The sequence below is a fragment of the Panicum virgatum genome, chromosome 1K, assembly GCF_016808335.1.
Source record: "Panicum virgatum strain AP13 chromosome 1K, P.virgatum_v5, whole genome shotgun sequence".
NCBI classification, from domain to species: Eukaryota; Viridiplantae; Streptophyta; class Magnoliopsida; order Poales; family Poaceae; genus Panicum; species Panicum virgatum.
The window spans coordinates 14,136,156-14,152,762 of NC_053136.1; the positions used below are offsets into that span (position 1 = coordinate 14,136,156).

Genomic DNA, 16,607 nt, shown 5'->3' on the forward strand with positions numbered 1-16,607 from the left:
TCCGAGTTCCGACGCCGGCTGCAGCACGGCCAAGCTGACATGTTTCTAGCCTTTGTGATCATCTGTTTCTTCTTCCCATTGTTCTCCTTCCTGGTTTGTTCCTGCTCTACCACACACCGGCTTCCTCTTCTCCAATTCCATTCAATTCAATCGGCAGTTCGATCCGGAAGCTGCATGGTTAGCGCCGTCGTTGTTCTCTCATTTCTTTTCCTCACTCTCGTTTGGTTTTCTTTAGGACATTTGTTTTGGTTATCAGTGCTCAATTTCAGAAACCAGGATGTCTTCACAAATCAGTCTTCTGAGGATCGACGCCTGTTTGTCTTTCACACGGGAGAAATTAATCTAGTTCGATTTTGAGACAAACATAGTGAAACAGACGAAGTGCATGGTATTTTTTTCTTTGGAAAGGGACTGCATCCTGCATTTGCTGAACAATTCAAAATCTGTGACTGCTGACTAGTGTGCCAAACCATGCACAGTATGATCTTTTTCAGCTTTAGTGTGATGGACGAGGGCAACAACTTTGATGGGCCAGTTGTTGTTTTGGGCGCCTTTTGTTGGGTGGTCCAGGTAGTGTGTGTATCCACGGCATAGTTGGGCCAAACCTTGCATGGACGTTCACAATATATTCGCATTTTAGACATGAAGCCCAACGCATGGAGCAACTGGCCCAATCATAATTACTGAAGATTGTTTTCGGTTTACATTTTAGAATAAAAATGGCATGTTTATAGAAACGTTGTTGCCCCTGAGCGATGAGATTTTTTTTCCTTTCTTATAATTTGCATGAGTGAGTTTTATAAGATCTTAAAACAGTTTCACGAAAACACATATAGTGAGATCTGGGATGCAGAAGCATCTTTGTTACTAAACATGATTGAAGCTGGGGAAATTTTTCTAGAGCAATCATTCTCTTCCCAGGAGGCCTTCAGTAGTTCTGTAATCGTTTCAGGACCATGGTAAGAGTATTTGGGACTAACTGCTCCTTTATCCGAGACAGTCTTGTGAAGCTGACGGTTGCAACTTGCAATGAGCCAATGAACACAAAATTTCTATGCAAATTTGCTTACGTCCCTGTAAATTTCACATAGAGCACGACAATTTGGATTGCTCTGCCTAGCTAATGGAAACAATGACAACATCCGATAGATACTCATTTCCTTTGATGTTGAAGTGCTCTCCACTAAATTACAAGAAGAGAATAAAAAAAGATTTCATTGACTCTGAAGATGCTTTTTCTTAATTTTTCAGTAACAGGCCAATCTCAAGAACCAACTAGACTGGCCTGACCATTTCAACCTTCTAACTCTTTCATCATCGCCGGGATCACTTCCAGCTTCTAACCTCATAATATTGAGACGTCCATGATGAATCAGAAATGGACAAGTTACACACAAAACAAGTTAATAAAAATCGCATAATGAGGCATTACGTTACGTCCTAAACATCAGCAAACAAGGCAGCAGTTCTTAATGCATGAATTCTGACAAGAATTTTGGTTCAACGAATTCGACAAGAATTCTAGTTCAACTCTGCTCTTTTTTTTATCTTTCACCAATCTCAGTGGAAGTTTCATTACAAATTTCATGAGCATTAAATATTATGCTACATCAGCAAATTTACTGAATCATTATAAGGAGAGGGGAGAGAGAGAGTTTTATGTAATGTAAGAGGAGTTTAATCCCCATTACACTCATTCGGCTTAGTTGTCAAGTTGACAATCTTAGTAACAATGTAATAAAACTATACACTAAGACTGACCTTAATTGAAACGCAGAGCTCTTGCAATTTACATCACTGGAAAAGACCAGCTCTGCTAAGATTATCAAGAGAAATTTATGATCCAAATATACTCCCCACACTAAGTGTAGTTTTAGCATTTAAATTTTGTCCTATAAAAAAATGTACTTTTAGCTAGTAATGAGATCCATCTAAATAAAACAATGTTAAGTACCAAGAAAGCATTATATATGAAAACGCATAGAGCCAGATATTTTTTTTAGTTCCAATGCATATGCATTCATTGTGGATCTAAAAAATCAAATAAATAACACAGTTTTTAATCTAACAAAGTCATTTCTTAGAATGAGTAATATATCTAAAATTTTCTAAAAAAACATTTATTTTGGGATGGAGGGAGTACAAACCAAACTTTTATACTCTGTGTTATTTCACTATTAGTACACAAAACGCCGTGTTATTACACAAAACTGCGATGCTTGCATTTACACCGGAGGCGCCAGCTCCTTTGAAGACGGCTCCTTGGTAGGATCCACGGCGGCCCTACAGAGGGGACACGTGGAGTGCGAGCGGAGCCACATGTCGATGCAGCAGACGTGGAAGAGGTGCGCGCACGCCGGCAGCCGCCGCACCACCTCCCCCTCCTGCACCAGGCTCAGGCACACCGCGCACTGCGCCCACCCGCGCCCGCTGCCGCTGCCGCTGCCCTCGCCGCGGCCGGCCACCGCCAGGCCCCTGCGGAACGCGAACGACGGCAGCGCGGCCACGGCGGAGGGGCTCAGCCCGCCGCCGCCGTGCAGGAAGAAGGGCCGGGCCGCCACGTACACGACCGTGCCACCGGCGCCGCGGCGGCGGCGGCAGCACAGGCACTCGCAGAGCACGATGATGAGGATGGAGACGGCGGTGGCGCAGAAGCCGATGCCGAGGAGGACGAGCGCGTCGTGGGTGCTGTACCCGCCCTTGTCCGTCGAGTAGGGCAGCGAGTTGGTGCTGGACGACAGCGACATGGCTCACCTCGATCGAGGCCGAAGCTTCTGCAGCACAGTGCTATGGATGGCGCCGGTACCTTAGATTCTTGGAAGATTGGGAATTTGCTCGGTGACGGCTATATATAAAAGCCGCGCAAGTTGGGGGGAATGTTTTTTATTTTTCGTGTTGAAGTTCATGGATGTGATTAACGATAATAGCAGATTAATTAGTAGGAGCATGTCATAAGGAAACTTTGTTAAGTTGAGAATACGCACACCCAGCGGCGCAGCTTGTTGGCCCACGGTTTTGGAATTGACTTCAGAATTTGTAAGCCCTGTACCAAATGAGCTAAGATCACACAAAGAATTGGCGATCAAAATGGACCAAATTTCTTTGCTAGAATATGAGTGCTCTTTTGTTTGGGAACGTATCATGTGCAAATCAATCTCTCTGTGTAAACTATGAAAACTTCAATCTGGATCATCAGAAGCAAATTATTAGAAAGTAAAAACACAAATATGTATGTTAATCTGAACTACTTTTACATGAAAACAGAGACATGCATGGCTAGCTACCCTATTCAGTTTGTGCAGTTAATCTGTAACTCAAATTATTAGAAAGTGAAAACTTAATTCCAGAAGATGTGAGTACGACGTGGCTAGGTGCCTAGGTCACTGCGAATTGTCGTAAATCCGGATTGGTCGAATCATAAAGCAAAGCTTCCCGCGAGTGCACAACGGTAAGGTCAAATTATTCACTCTCGCTGTGCGTGTATCTGGCCTGTTCTTGCGTCCATGCTCCCGTATGTGCGTCACGGATAAACTCCAGCCACCAACTGGAATCTCCACGCACGGATAACTTAGGTGCGTCAGAAATCTTCCGAGATCTAAGTTCGTGTCACTCTTTCCGTTTTGCACTGCACAAGTGCTGCATTGTTTAAGCCTTGAGGGTTTTCAACGGCGGCCGGCTCTTCCTCCAACTTGGCAGCCAACATCTGATTATTACCAATGCAGCCTGCTGAGCTCTGACAAAACCAGTGACAGAGACTGACGCGGCTGTATGTTAGTTTAGCATGAGATGCAGTGGAAAAGGAAAAATATAAAAATTCATGCTGAACTAACTGGGCGTAAATTTTCGGCCCAATGTGTGATGTTGAAGTGATCAGCCCAAGCAATGTGTGTGCAGAAAAGGAACGGCCCATGAAACTAGTGAAGTGGTCTCGTCAGCCCAAATGTAAATAAGCTTCAGTCCCATATTTAGCTAGTGGGTGGAGTTGTCTCCTGCCTCCACCACCACACTACAATATATGTGAAGTTCCTCTCCATTATGTATCCACCCTGCAAAAAAGCAGCGTGCATGTGCTGCTTTTTTTAGATGATGGGAAAAAGTGTCACGGCCTTGACCTCCAAGAGGCTATTTCAACACCTATTGTTCTATCCTAAACACGCTTTAGTTGATGAATTTGTGTAATAAAATGATGGCACCAAAATTTAGATTAAATAGGCAAATTTCCTATATGATTTTTTTGTTTCATTTTCTTTCTGGAAGATCTCATCCAGATATAAGTGTCACTATCTAATGAGTACTTGGCTGCAGGTAATTGTTATGGATGGGGTGCTTCCATCAAGTTTGGCCCTGTCCACATGGTTTACTTTCGAGCAGCTAGCTTGAGATTCTGCACAAACTGTTCCATCAAACTCAAAGAACTACAGAACAGTGACAGCAAATATGTGACAACGACACAAGATATTTTAGGTGGTCCATTTAGTTGCCACAAAATTCTAAGATATTTCAATCTACGTGCAGCGCAAAAGAGTCATTGGGGTCTTATGTTCTTATTAACATGTGGTTTTTTTATCACTTTTTTGTTAAGTCGAAGCCAAACGATTCTCAATTTTAATTCAAATCATTTGTTGAGTAGAAATTATATTGTCTGTGGTCAAAAAGGGAATTATCATCAGTTAAAGGTTAGGGCTCGGTTGTAAGACATATTTTTTAATTTTGAAAAGCCAAAACTTTACCAATTTTGACCAATAATTAGTCAAATTATATACATATATATTTAGTGCACAAAAGTTACATCACTAGATTCATATTCAAATCAAAGGAATTTAAAGATGAAGATTCTGTAACTAGCAACTAAGAATATATATAATGATGAATTAAAGGTCAAAATCTACAGAGACTTTCTCCTATATAACAAAATACAGCCGACATTGACAGAGTAGGAGAAGTCCTAGAGTAGGTAACACTGTCAAGTGACACCAATGAGAGTATGAGACAAAGAACACAAATTGGATGAGGACATCACAGATCGGCATGTGTAGTAAGACAGAAGTATCCATTTCACAGATTACTTCACATTGGCTACCGTCAAATCAGGATATATGACAAAATAGAATTATTGTTCTTATATTATCCTTTACGATAGATATAGATCCTTACAATATCCTTCCACTGTTCAACAGCTGACCAACGTTGCCACCATTTCATCACCATCCTGTTTTTTTTTACACTCCAATCTAATCCAAATCCTTATATGATCGAGTTCCTTTGTCTCCTGATCTAGACACACCTCTAATATTTCAATGTGCATCTTGCATCCATGATTGCGTTTTATAAAAATTGCAAAACCAAGTGCAGTAACAAAACCCAATCAGATGGCTAAAAAATCTTAAATTCTAGCATTAATATAATCTGTCTAGCTCCCTAGCTAGCATGTACAAGTACTGAGATGTCGATGTCATGGAGGGAAACAGGTTGGGGCAGTCGCAGAGGCCGGCGTCTGATGATCCTGGTTCGGCCGGCGGCGAGCTCAGACTTTCTCATCGGCGGCGGCGGCCTCGCCGACGTCGCGCCGGCAGAGAGGGCACGTGGCGTGGGAGCGCAGCCACAGGTCGATGCACTCGACGTGGAACAGGTGCCCGCACGCCGGCAGTCGCCGCACCGTCTCCCCGTCCCGCACCACGGCGAGGCAGATCGCGCACTGCGCCCACCCGGCGCCCCTCCGGTACGCGAGCATGGGGATCGCCGAGAGCGCGGACGGCGCCAGGCCGCAGCTGGCGGCAGCTGCGGCCCCGGCGCCGCCGTTGGAGCCCGCGGCGGCGGCCGCGTACCCGTTGGCGATGGCGCGACGGAAGCAGACGGCCGCCGTGAGGACGATGAGGCTGGAGGCGCAGGCCAGGCAGATGAGCACCACCGTGTCGCACACCCGGTAGCTGCCGCCGGCGGCAACCTCCAGCGCGTCCGCCGCCGCCGCGGCGGTGGTGGGGCCGTAGGACGACATGGCCGGGCGGCCGGGTGATTTGATTTGTTCCTTGCTGTTGGTTGGTGAGGCGCCGCAGTCTGGGCCACGCCCTGGTGGCGGCCCTTGGTTGGGTTTAGTAGACACGGGCTTGTTTAACTTTTGAGCGTCTTTTATTTTTCCTCCAAACATGGGCACTTTACCGATTTGTCGTTTTTTCAAAATTTTTACTTAGCGTTTATGATCACAGGAAAAGCGTGGAATTATGCTAATATCTCTGGTGACGAATACTTCTAAATTCTAAGATTGACATTTTTCATAATACATAGTTTCAAAAAAATTTAAATTATACGAGCAGAATTGTTGAGAAATCCACTGCCATGATTCAATTCTTTTCAATATAAAATAAAGACGACCAAAGCTACGTAATGTTTACTAACTGCGACTTGAGTGGTAACCATCTTTGTTCCAATAAAATCACGCTTCTAAAACATGTAAGAGTAAAAAGAAAAAGAAGTATGTGGATTACCAATATGTGTACAACTAATAAGTCTGCACTACATGCATCTAAAAAAAGTCTGTACTGCATGCATCAAAAAAAAAAGTTTATACTGCATGCACATTCAGAGTTGTCATGTTACAACAACAATAATATTGTCATATTTGCATACCGATGCTCCTATATACTAGAAGCATCTTTTTTCTTCTCCGGACAAGTTACCTACACGACCGCGATGTCCTGAAAAAAGAAAGATAATGATGTGACTGGACGGATGGATTTAGACTGTTGTTTAGTACTAAACCCATGGGCTGTATATATATTAGCATGCATGCAATGGATACCGGAGCAGTCCTGCTGGATTAGCAGTTTCCATTCGTGCCAACTACATAGCCAATAAGGAACAGTTGCTTGTGCAAGTTGTAACATAGTCCACATAATAAGGGTCAGGACTCAGTAGTGAATTTTTTTTCCCTCGCGGATTGCGGATGGGAACCTTTGGACCGCTCGCCCGTGGAAGGCGCCGATGCGAGCGATCGGTGACTGTGAAAGGTGACCGCGGAAGGCCTCCTCCCGACGTGTGGTTTCTTTCTAGGCTTGCAACGGGGTTGCGCCAGTCGCCACTATTAACGTGGAACAATATTGAATGACGACACTTGCTTTGGTAGTCTTTTGTAGGTTCCTCTTCTAGGGTGTAGTGTTGTGGCGTCGTGTTGGTTTTAGCTCGGTTTTTCCTAATTAATTGAGTATTTGTATGGTTTGGTCTCATTTTCATTAATATGAGGCATGTTCTTCTTATATGACATGACAATACTCCTGCCTTTAATTTCAAAAAAAAGAAGGCCTCCTCCCCGACGAGCGCCCCAAGGACGGGGAGAGATCTAGGGACCCCCGGACGTCCACCACACGGTGATTGGGTGAGAGAGACGTGATGCCGGTGGGTGGGGGTGAGGAATTGGAATCGGAGCGGAGCGGAGATTGATGACCTTTCTATTTTACTGAGCATTATGGTCGTGTGGGGGAGAGACGCAGACCGAAAAAAATTCACAAGGGTAGCAGACCCATGAGGCGAAATTTATCGCACCAAATTAAATGATGGTCTATCTTTCACTCCTTTTTAGTTGTGTACAGCCTGCAAAGGATAATAGTAGTGCCCAGCGAAGAGAGGAGAAAATGAAAACGTCCAAAGATCCAAATATTGAATAGAAAAAGAACACTAATTCTAATCTAATAAATAAATAAATAAATAAGTCGAATAAAAAAGCAACGAACATGGCTGGCTGCGACCCAGACAAGGACCAGCTGCGTACCTAGGAAAGGCACAGTGCCCCGTCCGATTAGACGGCTACCTTCAGCAACACGGGCACAGCGTCCATGGGTGGCACTGTGCACATCGGAGATCCCCAAGCGGCGGCGGCGGACATGGATTCGCCAACAAGCGCCCCCCCCCCCCCCCCCCCCCGGCCAAGGCATTGTCAAGAAGATTTTGTTGGTAAGCCAGGCACAAATACGAGGGGTAATTTTGGCTATAGCCCTGGAACAAGTGTCATGATTGTCAACAACCTTGCAGTGCCACCCATTTTGGCCATCCCTTCCTAAAGTTCCATCTTTCTTGATTGAGTTCATCACTCCTATTATCAAGATAGGAGTTGGTTTGGGTCTATCTATGCACATCTTCTCTGTGTTTTCAAAACTTATTCTTAGTTCCATACTAAATTTTCTAAATTGTCTGTTTGGGAGAAATAATGATGCTTGAATTTATTTGTCAGGCAACCAAGGGCAAAGAAACCATTCCATTTTATACATTGCCATAGTACGAAGAATGGAAAAAGAATTGTTTTTTTTTGTGTTCTTATCCCTTTGAAGTGCAATTGTGGTTTTGCCCTTAATTTTTTAACTTTGTCATTTTTCCCTTTATTTTTCATAAGTCATTACGATTTTGCCCTTAATCTTTGCGTATTTGCTCCTGTTTTGACCGTTAACTTGGGGCAAAATCGCGCTGAATTGTTAATAGTAAAGAGAAAAATCACAAAGTTTAAAAAAATAAGGGAAATCATAATTACACTTTAAAGTAGGAGTAAGAATACAAATGCCCCAAAAAGAATTTAAAAGCAAATGCAGGTTCATGGACTATTAAATACTAGGTCTGCTTTGTACTTCTAGTTTCTTTTTGTTCTTTCATTATTATCATATGTTTCTAGTTTTATGTTTTTTCCATTTTCTTTCAAGTCTTCTCGTGTGCCTTTTCAGTAGTCATTAGCCGAGGATACGTCCAATTTAGTGTTATTAGTCACTTAATTGAATTATGATTGGAACAAGGTCTGTCAAGCACAACCAACAAAGGAAAGAGGTACTTTACTAATATCGCAAACAAAGTTCTAAATAGCCGCATATAACCACTGCTATAGCCTTTGGGAGAGGAGAAAACTAGAATATCCATCTCTTAGCTCTAAAAGCCTAAATCCGCTAATAGTCGGCTATGTCTCACTATAGCCGCTAAATTAAAGTTTATTTAGCCAACTAAATTATATAATTAATCTCTATTTATTGTTAGTTTAGTATTGAACTTGGTCATTTACAAAATTTAATATTTCGTGAATGATGTAACAAGAGAATGAAGCTCAGGACGTACTTCAGTATATGAAATTTTCTTTATTTCATGTTTATATGTAAAATTACTCATAAATTTATGCATGGTGTTGAAGTAAAATGTATAATTGTAAGAAGCTTCTAGAAGAGTAGAGAGTATACATGAACCATGTTTACCATGCGTCATAGTGAAATAGGGAATACTTTAGAAATTAGATATTTGTATGGTTAGATAAGTATGAGAAAAATTCTAGAGTTAGATATTTTGTAAAGAAGTGTGTAAAAGATGAACACATGATAAAACCATATGAGCCATAGAGTCCTATAAATAGGGGGTGCTTCCCTCCCCTCTTGCCATACCATGGCATAAAAGATCTTAAGTAGGAGATGACAAGGTTGTCATATATATAATGTAGTAGTGTTATGATATGGTAGCTACATAAAGAGTGCAAGAGTTCTATGTTGTGTAGTGGTGTTACAACACCTACTACTACAGGACATACTCTGGTTGATCATAATGAGCCTAATGGCCCTCCCAGCCTGTTCCTAATGAGCCCAACATCGTAGTTGATTATAATGTACCTTTGAACATAGATAGTTTCTGGTAGAGGGAGAAATTTGATCTTAACACTTCCATTGAACATAGATCAACCTAGCCCAAACAAAACTGTTGTAAATGAACCTGTAGCGCAAGAGTTTCTGATAGGGGAGGAATCTGATCTTAACACTTCAAATGAACAACACATTTTTTAATAAGTCAACTAGTTCACCGACCTCAACAAACATTTTTTAATAAGTCAACCAGTTCACCTCCTCTAAGCACAAACAAGCAATGAACAACATCCAGACCTCAACAAACATTTTAAGCACAAACAAGCAATGAACAACATCCAGACCTGAGGCAAGAATATCCGACACCCGCAATGAGCAAGATATGTTTTCATGATTTCGAAACAGCCGCGAGGGCCAACGTTTATAAGCTGGTCATCCCCTCCTTTCGATGGCGAGGTGGGACAATTCCGACTGTGCACACGCGCTAATGGGCCACGATTCGCTTCGATGCTAGCTAATGGGCCGCGACATGGCATGGCAGCGCTAACGCTTGGGCCAACCGAAGACCACATTGGTGGGCTGGAATCGCTAGTAGGTCATATGACATAACTGTGACCTCACTGCGGCAATGCGTTGTGGGATTTGTCTAAGCTGATGTGCTGGTAAGGTAGGCTGAATTCATGTGTTTGGTCTCCAGTTCAAATATGTAGTGCTAGTTTTATTTTTATTAAAGTTTTATTTTTATTAATACTTTCAGTGCAATAGCCGAGAGATCAGGAACAGTAACAAGTGCTACAGAATTTTTTATCAAATTTTAATAGGCCTAATAAGTTTGATCCTGGCTCTACAACTTTTCTAGAAATTTTTTCACATTCTTTTCCTATATTCCTCATACCGAACATGATGATTTTTAATTTGCTATTCCTCATATAGTGTAGTGGCCAACCTAATGAGAGTGAGATTATCCACTACTATACTCTTACTTCACAACAATGGCCGAGCAGAACCGACAAAAATCTTGAGGCGAAATTCAAAAATAGGGGAGGTCAGAGATGACCTAATAACAAGTTGAGTTTCATGATCCTTGCCGGAGCATATTACATCTTGTTTTTCCATGCATATGAGTAAACAATAATCACAAAAGGGTTTACTTACTACTAGTATAATTAACATATAAACATATGTGTTGGATTCAGCCGGCCTCTACCACTGTATATATAAATTTATAACAACAATTGCTTGCTCACCATTTTCCCATGAGATTCCTTATGTAGTAATAACTCAACAAAACAATGGATCAAATTAATCTTGCTAGTAAAAAGAGGAAAAAAGAAGGGGTGAGAAGAAGAAGATCAAGTCAACTTGAGAGACAGTGGGGATGATAGATACACCAACCTATTTACCTCCTCCGACCTCCAGACCAGGCAGTTGGAGCTCACGGCGGCCGGCAGGCACACACGGAGACGGCAACTGGTCCATCGCCTCCTGCAGCGTGGCCCTGAACGAGATCCATCAGGATGTTCTGCTTGTCCAGGTATATGCCATCTTGAGCGCGTCCCAGCCATGCTTGTGCACGGCGTAGGGGTCCGTGAGCACCTGGTGGTTCCTCGGGTACTAATCGATCAGCAAGCTCTCCTCCAGCTTCACGTTGTAGTCCATGACGCCATGTAGGTCACCTCCATGTCTGTGACGGGGTCCTTGAATGGCACCACATGGATGAGCACGGCGCCGCAGGGCAGAAACAACATACATGTTGGTGAGCCTGGCACAGTGCACGCCCAGCATCACGTCCGCTAAGTTCACGAGCATCACGAACGTGGCCATGTCTGTGTGCTGGTCGATCGAGCTCCGTCACCCGTACCTTGAACACGGCCGGCGTCGGCTGTGGCTCGCGCCATCTCCCGCAGTCCCACTCATTCAGCGTGGCGCCACCGCGGGAGGCGGCCTCACCCTCCAGGCCCAAGGTGTGGTGCATGGCGCGCTTTCAAAGTCCACCACAAAGACGTGGCCAGTGACCCGGTGATCGGCACGGGTCCACACCCATGTCCTTAGGGTCGTGCCAGTGCCATTGTTCCACCAGCCACCAACTATCGCCCCTGTCGCAATCGGGGCCACCGCTGCAAATAGGGTGGCGCCTCAATCAGAGTCTCTCATCGGCGGCCTCGAAGCCGGCGAGGGCAGATGTCATGAGAGCTCCTCTGACCCAGCGTCCTTGACTTGTACTAGACCGGCATTGAGAAGGAAGAGGGCAATGCTTATGACAACCTGGGCCCACGAGGATTGGTAGAGTGGAGTGTAGCCAAATATAATGGAGTAGAGCTTCAGGAGTGGAGCCGCAAGATGGAGTGGAGTTTGTAAAGTGAAGCTGATTTTTTTTTTTGAAGTGGAGCTCTCGCAAGCAGTCCACTCGTTCCAAGGGATCAGAAATTAAGGCCTAGTTTGGAAGCCGACTTCCCGGCCAGGATCCCTGTCATTTCCCCGGGCCGGCAGCCCACGCGGAGCCCAACATGCAACTTTGGAAGCCTGCTACATGGGGGTTTCCGGCCCGGGTGAGCCCGATATCCCCGTGGAATCACGCCCGGCCTACGGACATCGGGGAGAAGTCCCCGTCCGGCCGTCCTTCGTCTCACGCTCGACTCCGCGAGGTCGAAGCGGAAGTGCCGCCGGCGCCGGCGCCGGCGTTTGATCTCCTCCTCCAACCTCGCGACGACAACATCTCCTCCGCCAGTGTCCCTGCAGCCTCCTCCTTCGCATTAGGTGATTCCCATCTCCCCGTTCCCTCGCATCTCCTTTCCCCCATGCTAGGGTTCCTCCTCTCCTCACATCTTTTCTTGTACATCTTGTTGAAGAAAATTCGCGGCCAAGAGCAAGAGGAGATCCTGGCGTGGGTTCAACAGAGCGGGCGATCTAATACGCACGCTCCTCTCCATTCTCCCTGACCCCTCCCAGATCGACGCTTGTAACAGGTAAAGCAAACTCTGATGTGCCATATTTTGTTGATTTCCAGTGCCTCAGTCAGGATTTCCAGCTTCGCATGTACCATTTGCTTTGCATCTTGATCACATTTGTCACCGAAAAACACCGCTGATTTGCCTTTGTTCACCAACTGTCCCGATCTCCTATTATACAAGTCCAGGATCTCATTAATTCTAGGCGCCTCTTTCTGTTGCTTGTGTGAAAATAATTAGATAGTCGCCTGCAAAAAGGAGGTGATAAATTCAAGGCGCACTGTAGCTGGCCCTGATCCCTCTTGTTGTAAAAATCTTTTATCTAGAACCATCAATAAAAGAAATAAGATCATTATATTGTTTATATTTGCATCCATGAGCTATTAGTTTTAAGGAGGTTATCATGTTGTTTGTGCTCTTGCAGTGAGAAGTCTGTCTACTAGAGTCTTCTTTTTTATATTTGCATCCATGGGCTATATAGGTTCAAAAGGATTAATGATAAGAACAATGTCTGCAATGATAAACTAATCCGCAAGTGCCGAGCCAGTTTACTAAGATTATCAGGAGCGAGAATCTCGGTAGCTTGGCGTCACGCGAAGAGCTAACCACTGACACTTCTTAATCAGGCAACTATGCATGCATTCGTCATGTTATTGGCAATAGCTGTCAAGAACCTCATGCAATGCAAATCGTCATGTTATTGGCAATTATCGTGAATGCATAATATCATATATCTAATTTTTAGAAGCAAGTCATAATTTTTAGAGAAAAATCAAGTATGTTCTTTATACAGTTTAGTTGTACTTTGGAGCAGCTTGTACTTGTTCTTGTATCCATGGTAGCATGGATGATACAGCTATGGCAGTTCATGCTTTTAGTTTTTAGTGTTTGGATTATTTGAATGCATAACCATTAGATTTTGTGTTTAGAAAAGTAATATTGACATGCATGCTTGAAGCTTTGTGTCATTACATTTTCACCGGTGCTTTGGTAATTATATAATTAATGCAAACTTTCTTTGTGCTATTTTGTAGAGCACTTGCTGCAAACAGTGCATAGAAGGTAGAAGTTATTTCGTCACAGGAGTGGCACAAATACAGAGTGGGTATGTGCATGGACATAACCATATGAAAGCCATTCATCTCGGTTGGGCACTATATCCTGCTATTCTGAAGGCCACGTGAACATATTGTTGCTCTATTTATCCCCTGAATTTTTGTGAGCTACAAGCAAATGGTTTTTGTTTTGGAATTATATTGTAATGAATCAACATGGCAGTTGACTGTTAATGGTGTTACAAGACTCCTCTTGATTCTTTGCAGTTGTATTATTTGTATGCATGCAAGTACCTGATATGGCGGGATGATACGTACAAATATGTTAGATGCATGTCTTTGATAACCGTTAATATTTGGTTTTTAATTTATTTATGTACGGCAAACTATTCTCTACATTGTATAACCATGGCAGCAGCTGCCAGAGAACAGGCACATATTACCCCTTTTTTTTCATTTTTTCCAATTTATTTGAGCATTTTCTTTGTATCTAGGAATTTTTTACCTCTTGTCTTCCAAATGGCTACAGGGAGTGAATCCCAAGAGGGGATTCCTCCACATGGAATTGAGGGGGTTCTCACCTGCCACGAAAATCTCCCTCGAGGGTTCCCATCCCTGGGTTTGTTGCCTCTTGCTGCCAAACTAGGCCTAAGAACGAAATATATACCTGTGAAAAAAGTCCGAGAATGTATTCGGTGGTTGTTGGTTGAGCTTGGGGCCTCCTCTGTACCGGATGTCCGGGTGGAGGTTAAAAATCGGACAGCCCATTTAGGCCCATTAGAGATTTCTAAATAGGTCTATTATAAAAATTGATCATTTTATGGAACAAAAAAATCCGAAAAATGTGAACAATGTTCCAGTAAATGTTCCCGAACAAAATTTAAAATTTCAAGAACAAAAAATGTTCCGAAACACTTTTCTAGATTATTTTTTGGAGCCAATAAAATGCTCCGAATAATTGTTTTTGGAACATTTTCTGAAACATTTTTGAAACAAAACAAAATATTACAAAAAAAACAAAAAATAAAAAATCAAAAGAAAAATAAGAAAAATCGTCGGGGGAGCTCGCGCCGGCGAGCCGAGCTTCATTGGAGACGGCGCGTGCAGGGGCGACGCGAGGGCCGGTGGCACCGTGGGCGACTCCGCCGGCAATGACACTGTGCTGCGGATGCACGGGGCATTGCGGCACGGGGAGAAGGAGGCAGCTGCGCAGGGGTGGAGAAGGAGGCGGCTGCAGCACACGGGCAGCTTGTTCAGAAGAGAAGGACCAAGACCTAGCGTGAATCTTAAAGTGTCCGGGTGGAGGTTCCACCCGGATATCCGGTATATAGAATTACCCGGATATCCGGTATATAGAATTGCAGGCGCTGCTGGAGGTCACCCGTGGGACCCCATCAAACCTGTCGCACTAGGGAGCAACTATGCATCACTTGAGGTGATGATTTCGCAACCCGTCACCTGAAGGATCCATGCTATAATTATATTGCGGAACATTGATTTGGGCCGGCCTATTAGATGTTTGACTGCTGTGTTCCACATGTCGCGAGCTAATTCAAGTATACATGCACTCAGAATAATATATGATGTTGACGTCAACCACATGCACATAAATTTGGAAATAAAAAAACTATATATACTAAACCGAGCATCTATATTAAATTTGTGTTGCACTATCATCTTTTTCATGACAAGATCTTCAAAACAAGACCACACTTGCCTATATTTGCACAATATTTTTAAAAACTATTTTCTTTAATACTAAATAATTAATTTCAGATACCGGGAACAAATATTTTAACATCACGAACAAATATTTATTTTTGCCAAAAAAATAAACATAACGAATAAATAATAATGTACAACAAACAAAATATTAAACATCACGAATATTTGATTGTACAGGATAAGTAATGAAAAATGAATGTTGTGAACAAACGAGTCAACATTGCCGAACAATTTAATCTAAAAAGCGAACAAATAATTTAACATCCGAACAAATTAGTTACAAACAGACAAATAATTTTACATGAATAATATGAATAATAAACACATATGCTTCGGAAAGAAATGATTCTTATAAGTATATAGACTAGTGCTAATACATGCTCATTTTTCACTCCTACCTATATCAATCGCATAAGTGTATAAAAATATAAATTATTAAATAACTCTACATGACAAGTGCACAACTTAAATAAGTTCTATACATCATTACCAAGTTAGTTAAACAAATCAGAAAAGAAAAATGATACTTCTTCATTGCGATTAAATAGTTCATATGAAAATAAATACAGATGATACAAACTATAAAATTGAAATAGATAAAAATAATGATAAGAATAAAAAACGAAAATAAGTAAAAGGAGAAATTGGAGAATATTTTACAAGCAAGCTTATAGGAAAAAATAAAAATAAAAAGATGAAGGAAAGCAAAAAGAGGAATAAATAAAGGAAAGAAAAGAAAGAACTACCGTTAATTAAACTCTCAGATGAGTTGCATGCGCGCATGCTTCAACTACGGAATAAAAAATATGTCAGCATAGCTGCATGCATGCATGCATGTATAATAAAGGCTAGATACAGCGGCGTGGCAGTGCCGCTTGCACGCATGCATAATAAAGAAAAATAAAGTAAGTAGAAAAAAAGAAATATAATAGAACCTGCCAGCAAGTGCTGCAATAAACCCACCAACATTAGTAGTGTATGTGTACAACAACTGGTTGATGGACTAAAAAGCATATGGATGGAAACAGCCCACTAGACAATTGAGAATCAGTAAATAAATGGATACTGGGCTTCGTGGGCTAAGCTATATTGGGCCAAATTGGTTTCACCAAATCTTTCAGGCGATGGTTCACCAGTTTGTCACACGGGCGACATATAGCTGCGGCCGTCGCACTAGCCTCAACCATCCCAGAGTTTATGTTTTGGGCCTAAACTAGCGTAGCAAATCGGCCAACATATATAATCCAATCAAATTTGTTTTAGAATAATTTTTTAATTGTTTCAAC

At 42.7% G+C, this 16,607-nt stretch overlaps 2 protein-coding genes across 2 annotated transcripts; both read right to left on the reverse strand.

Moving 5' to 3' along the window:
* Window positions 1-1,993: 1,993 nt before the first annotated feature.
* LOC120651488 (RING-H2 finger protein ATL39-like) lies at window positions 1,994-2,883 on the reverse strand. Its single transcript, XM_039928978.1, has one exon. The coding sequence runs from the start codon at window positions 2,745-2,747 to the stop codon at window positions 2,226-2,228; it is 522 nt and encodes a 173-aa protein (XP_039784912.1). The 5' UTR covers window positions 2,748-2,883; the 3' UTR covers window positions 1,994-2,225.
* A 2,212-nt stretch (window positions 2,884-5,095) lies between these two features.
* LOC120696264 (E3 ubiquitin-protein ligase EL5-like) lies at window positions 5,096-6,077 on the reverse strand. Its single transcript, XM_039979387.1, has one exon. The coding sequence runs from the start codon at window positions 5,993-5,995 to the stop codon at window positions 5,525-5,527; it is 471 nt and encodes a 156-aa protein (XP_039835321.1). The 5' UTR covers window positions 5,996-6,077; the 3' UTR covers window positions 5,096-5,524.
* Between the last annotated feature and the right edge of the window lie 10,530 nt (window positions 6,078-16,607).

Bases quoted from the DNA above. Each gene is read 5' to 3' on its own strand.
- LOC120696264 (XM_039979387.1), bottom strand. From the start codon at position 5,995: ATGTCGTCCTACGGCCCCACCACCGCCGCGGCGGCGGCGGACGCGCTG.
- LOC120651488 (XM_039928978.1), bottom strand. From the start codon at position 2,747: ATGTCGCTGTCGTCCAGCACCAACTCGCTGCCCTACTCGACGGACAAG.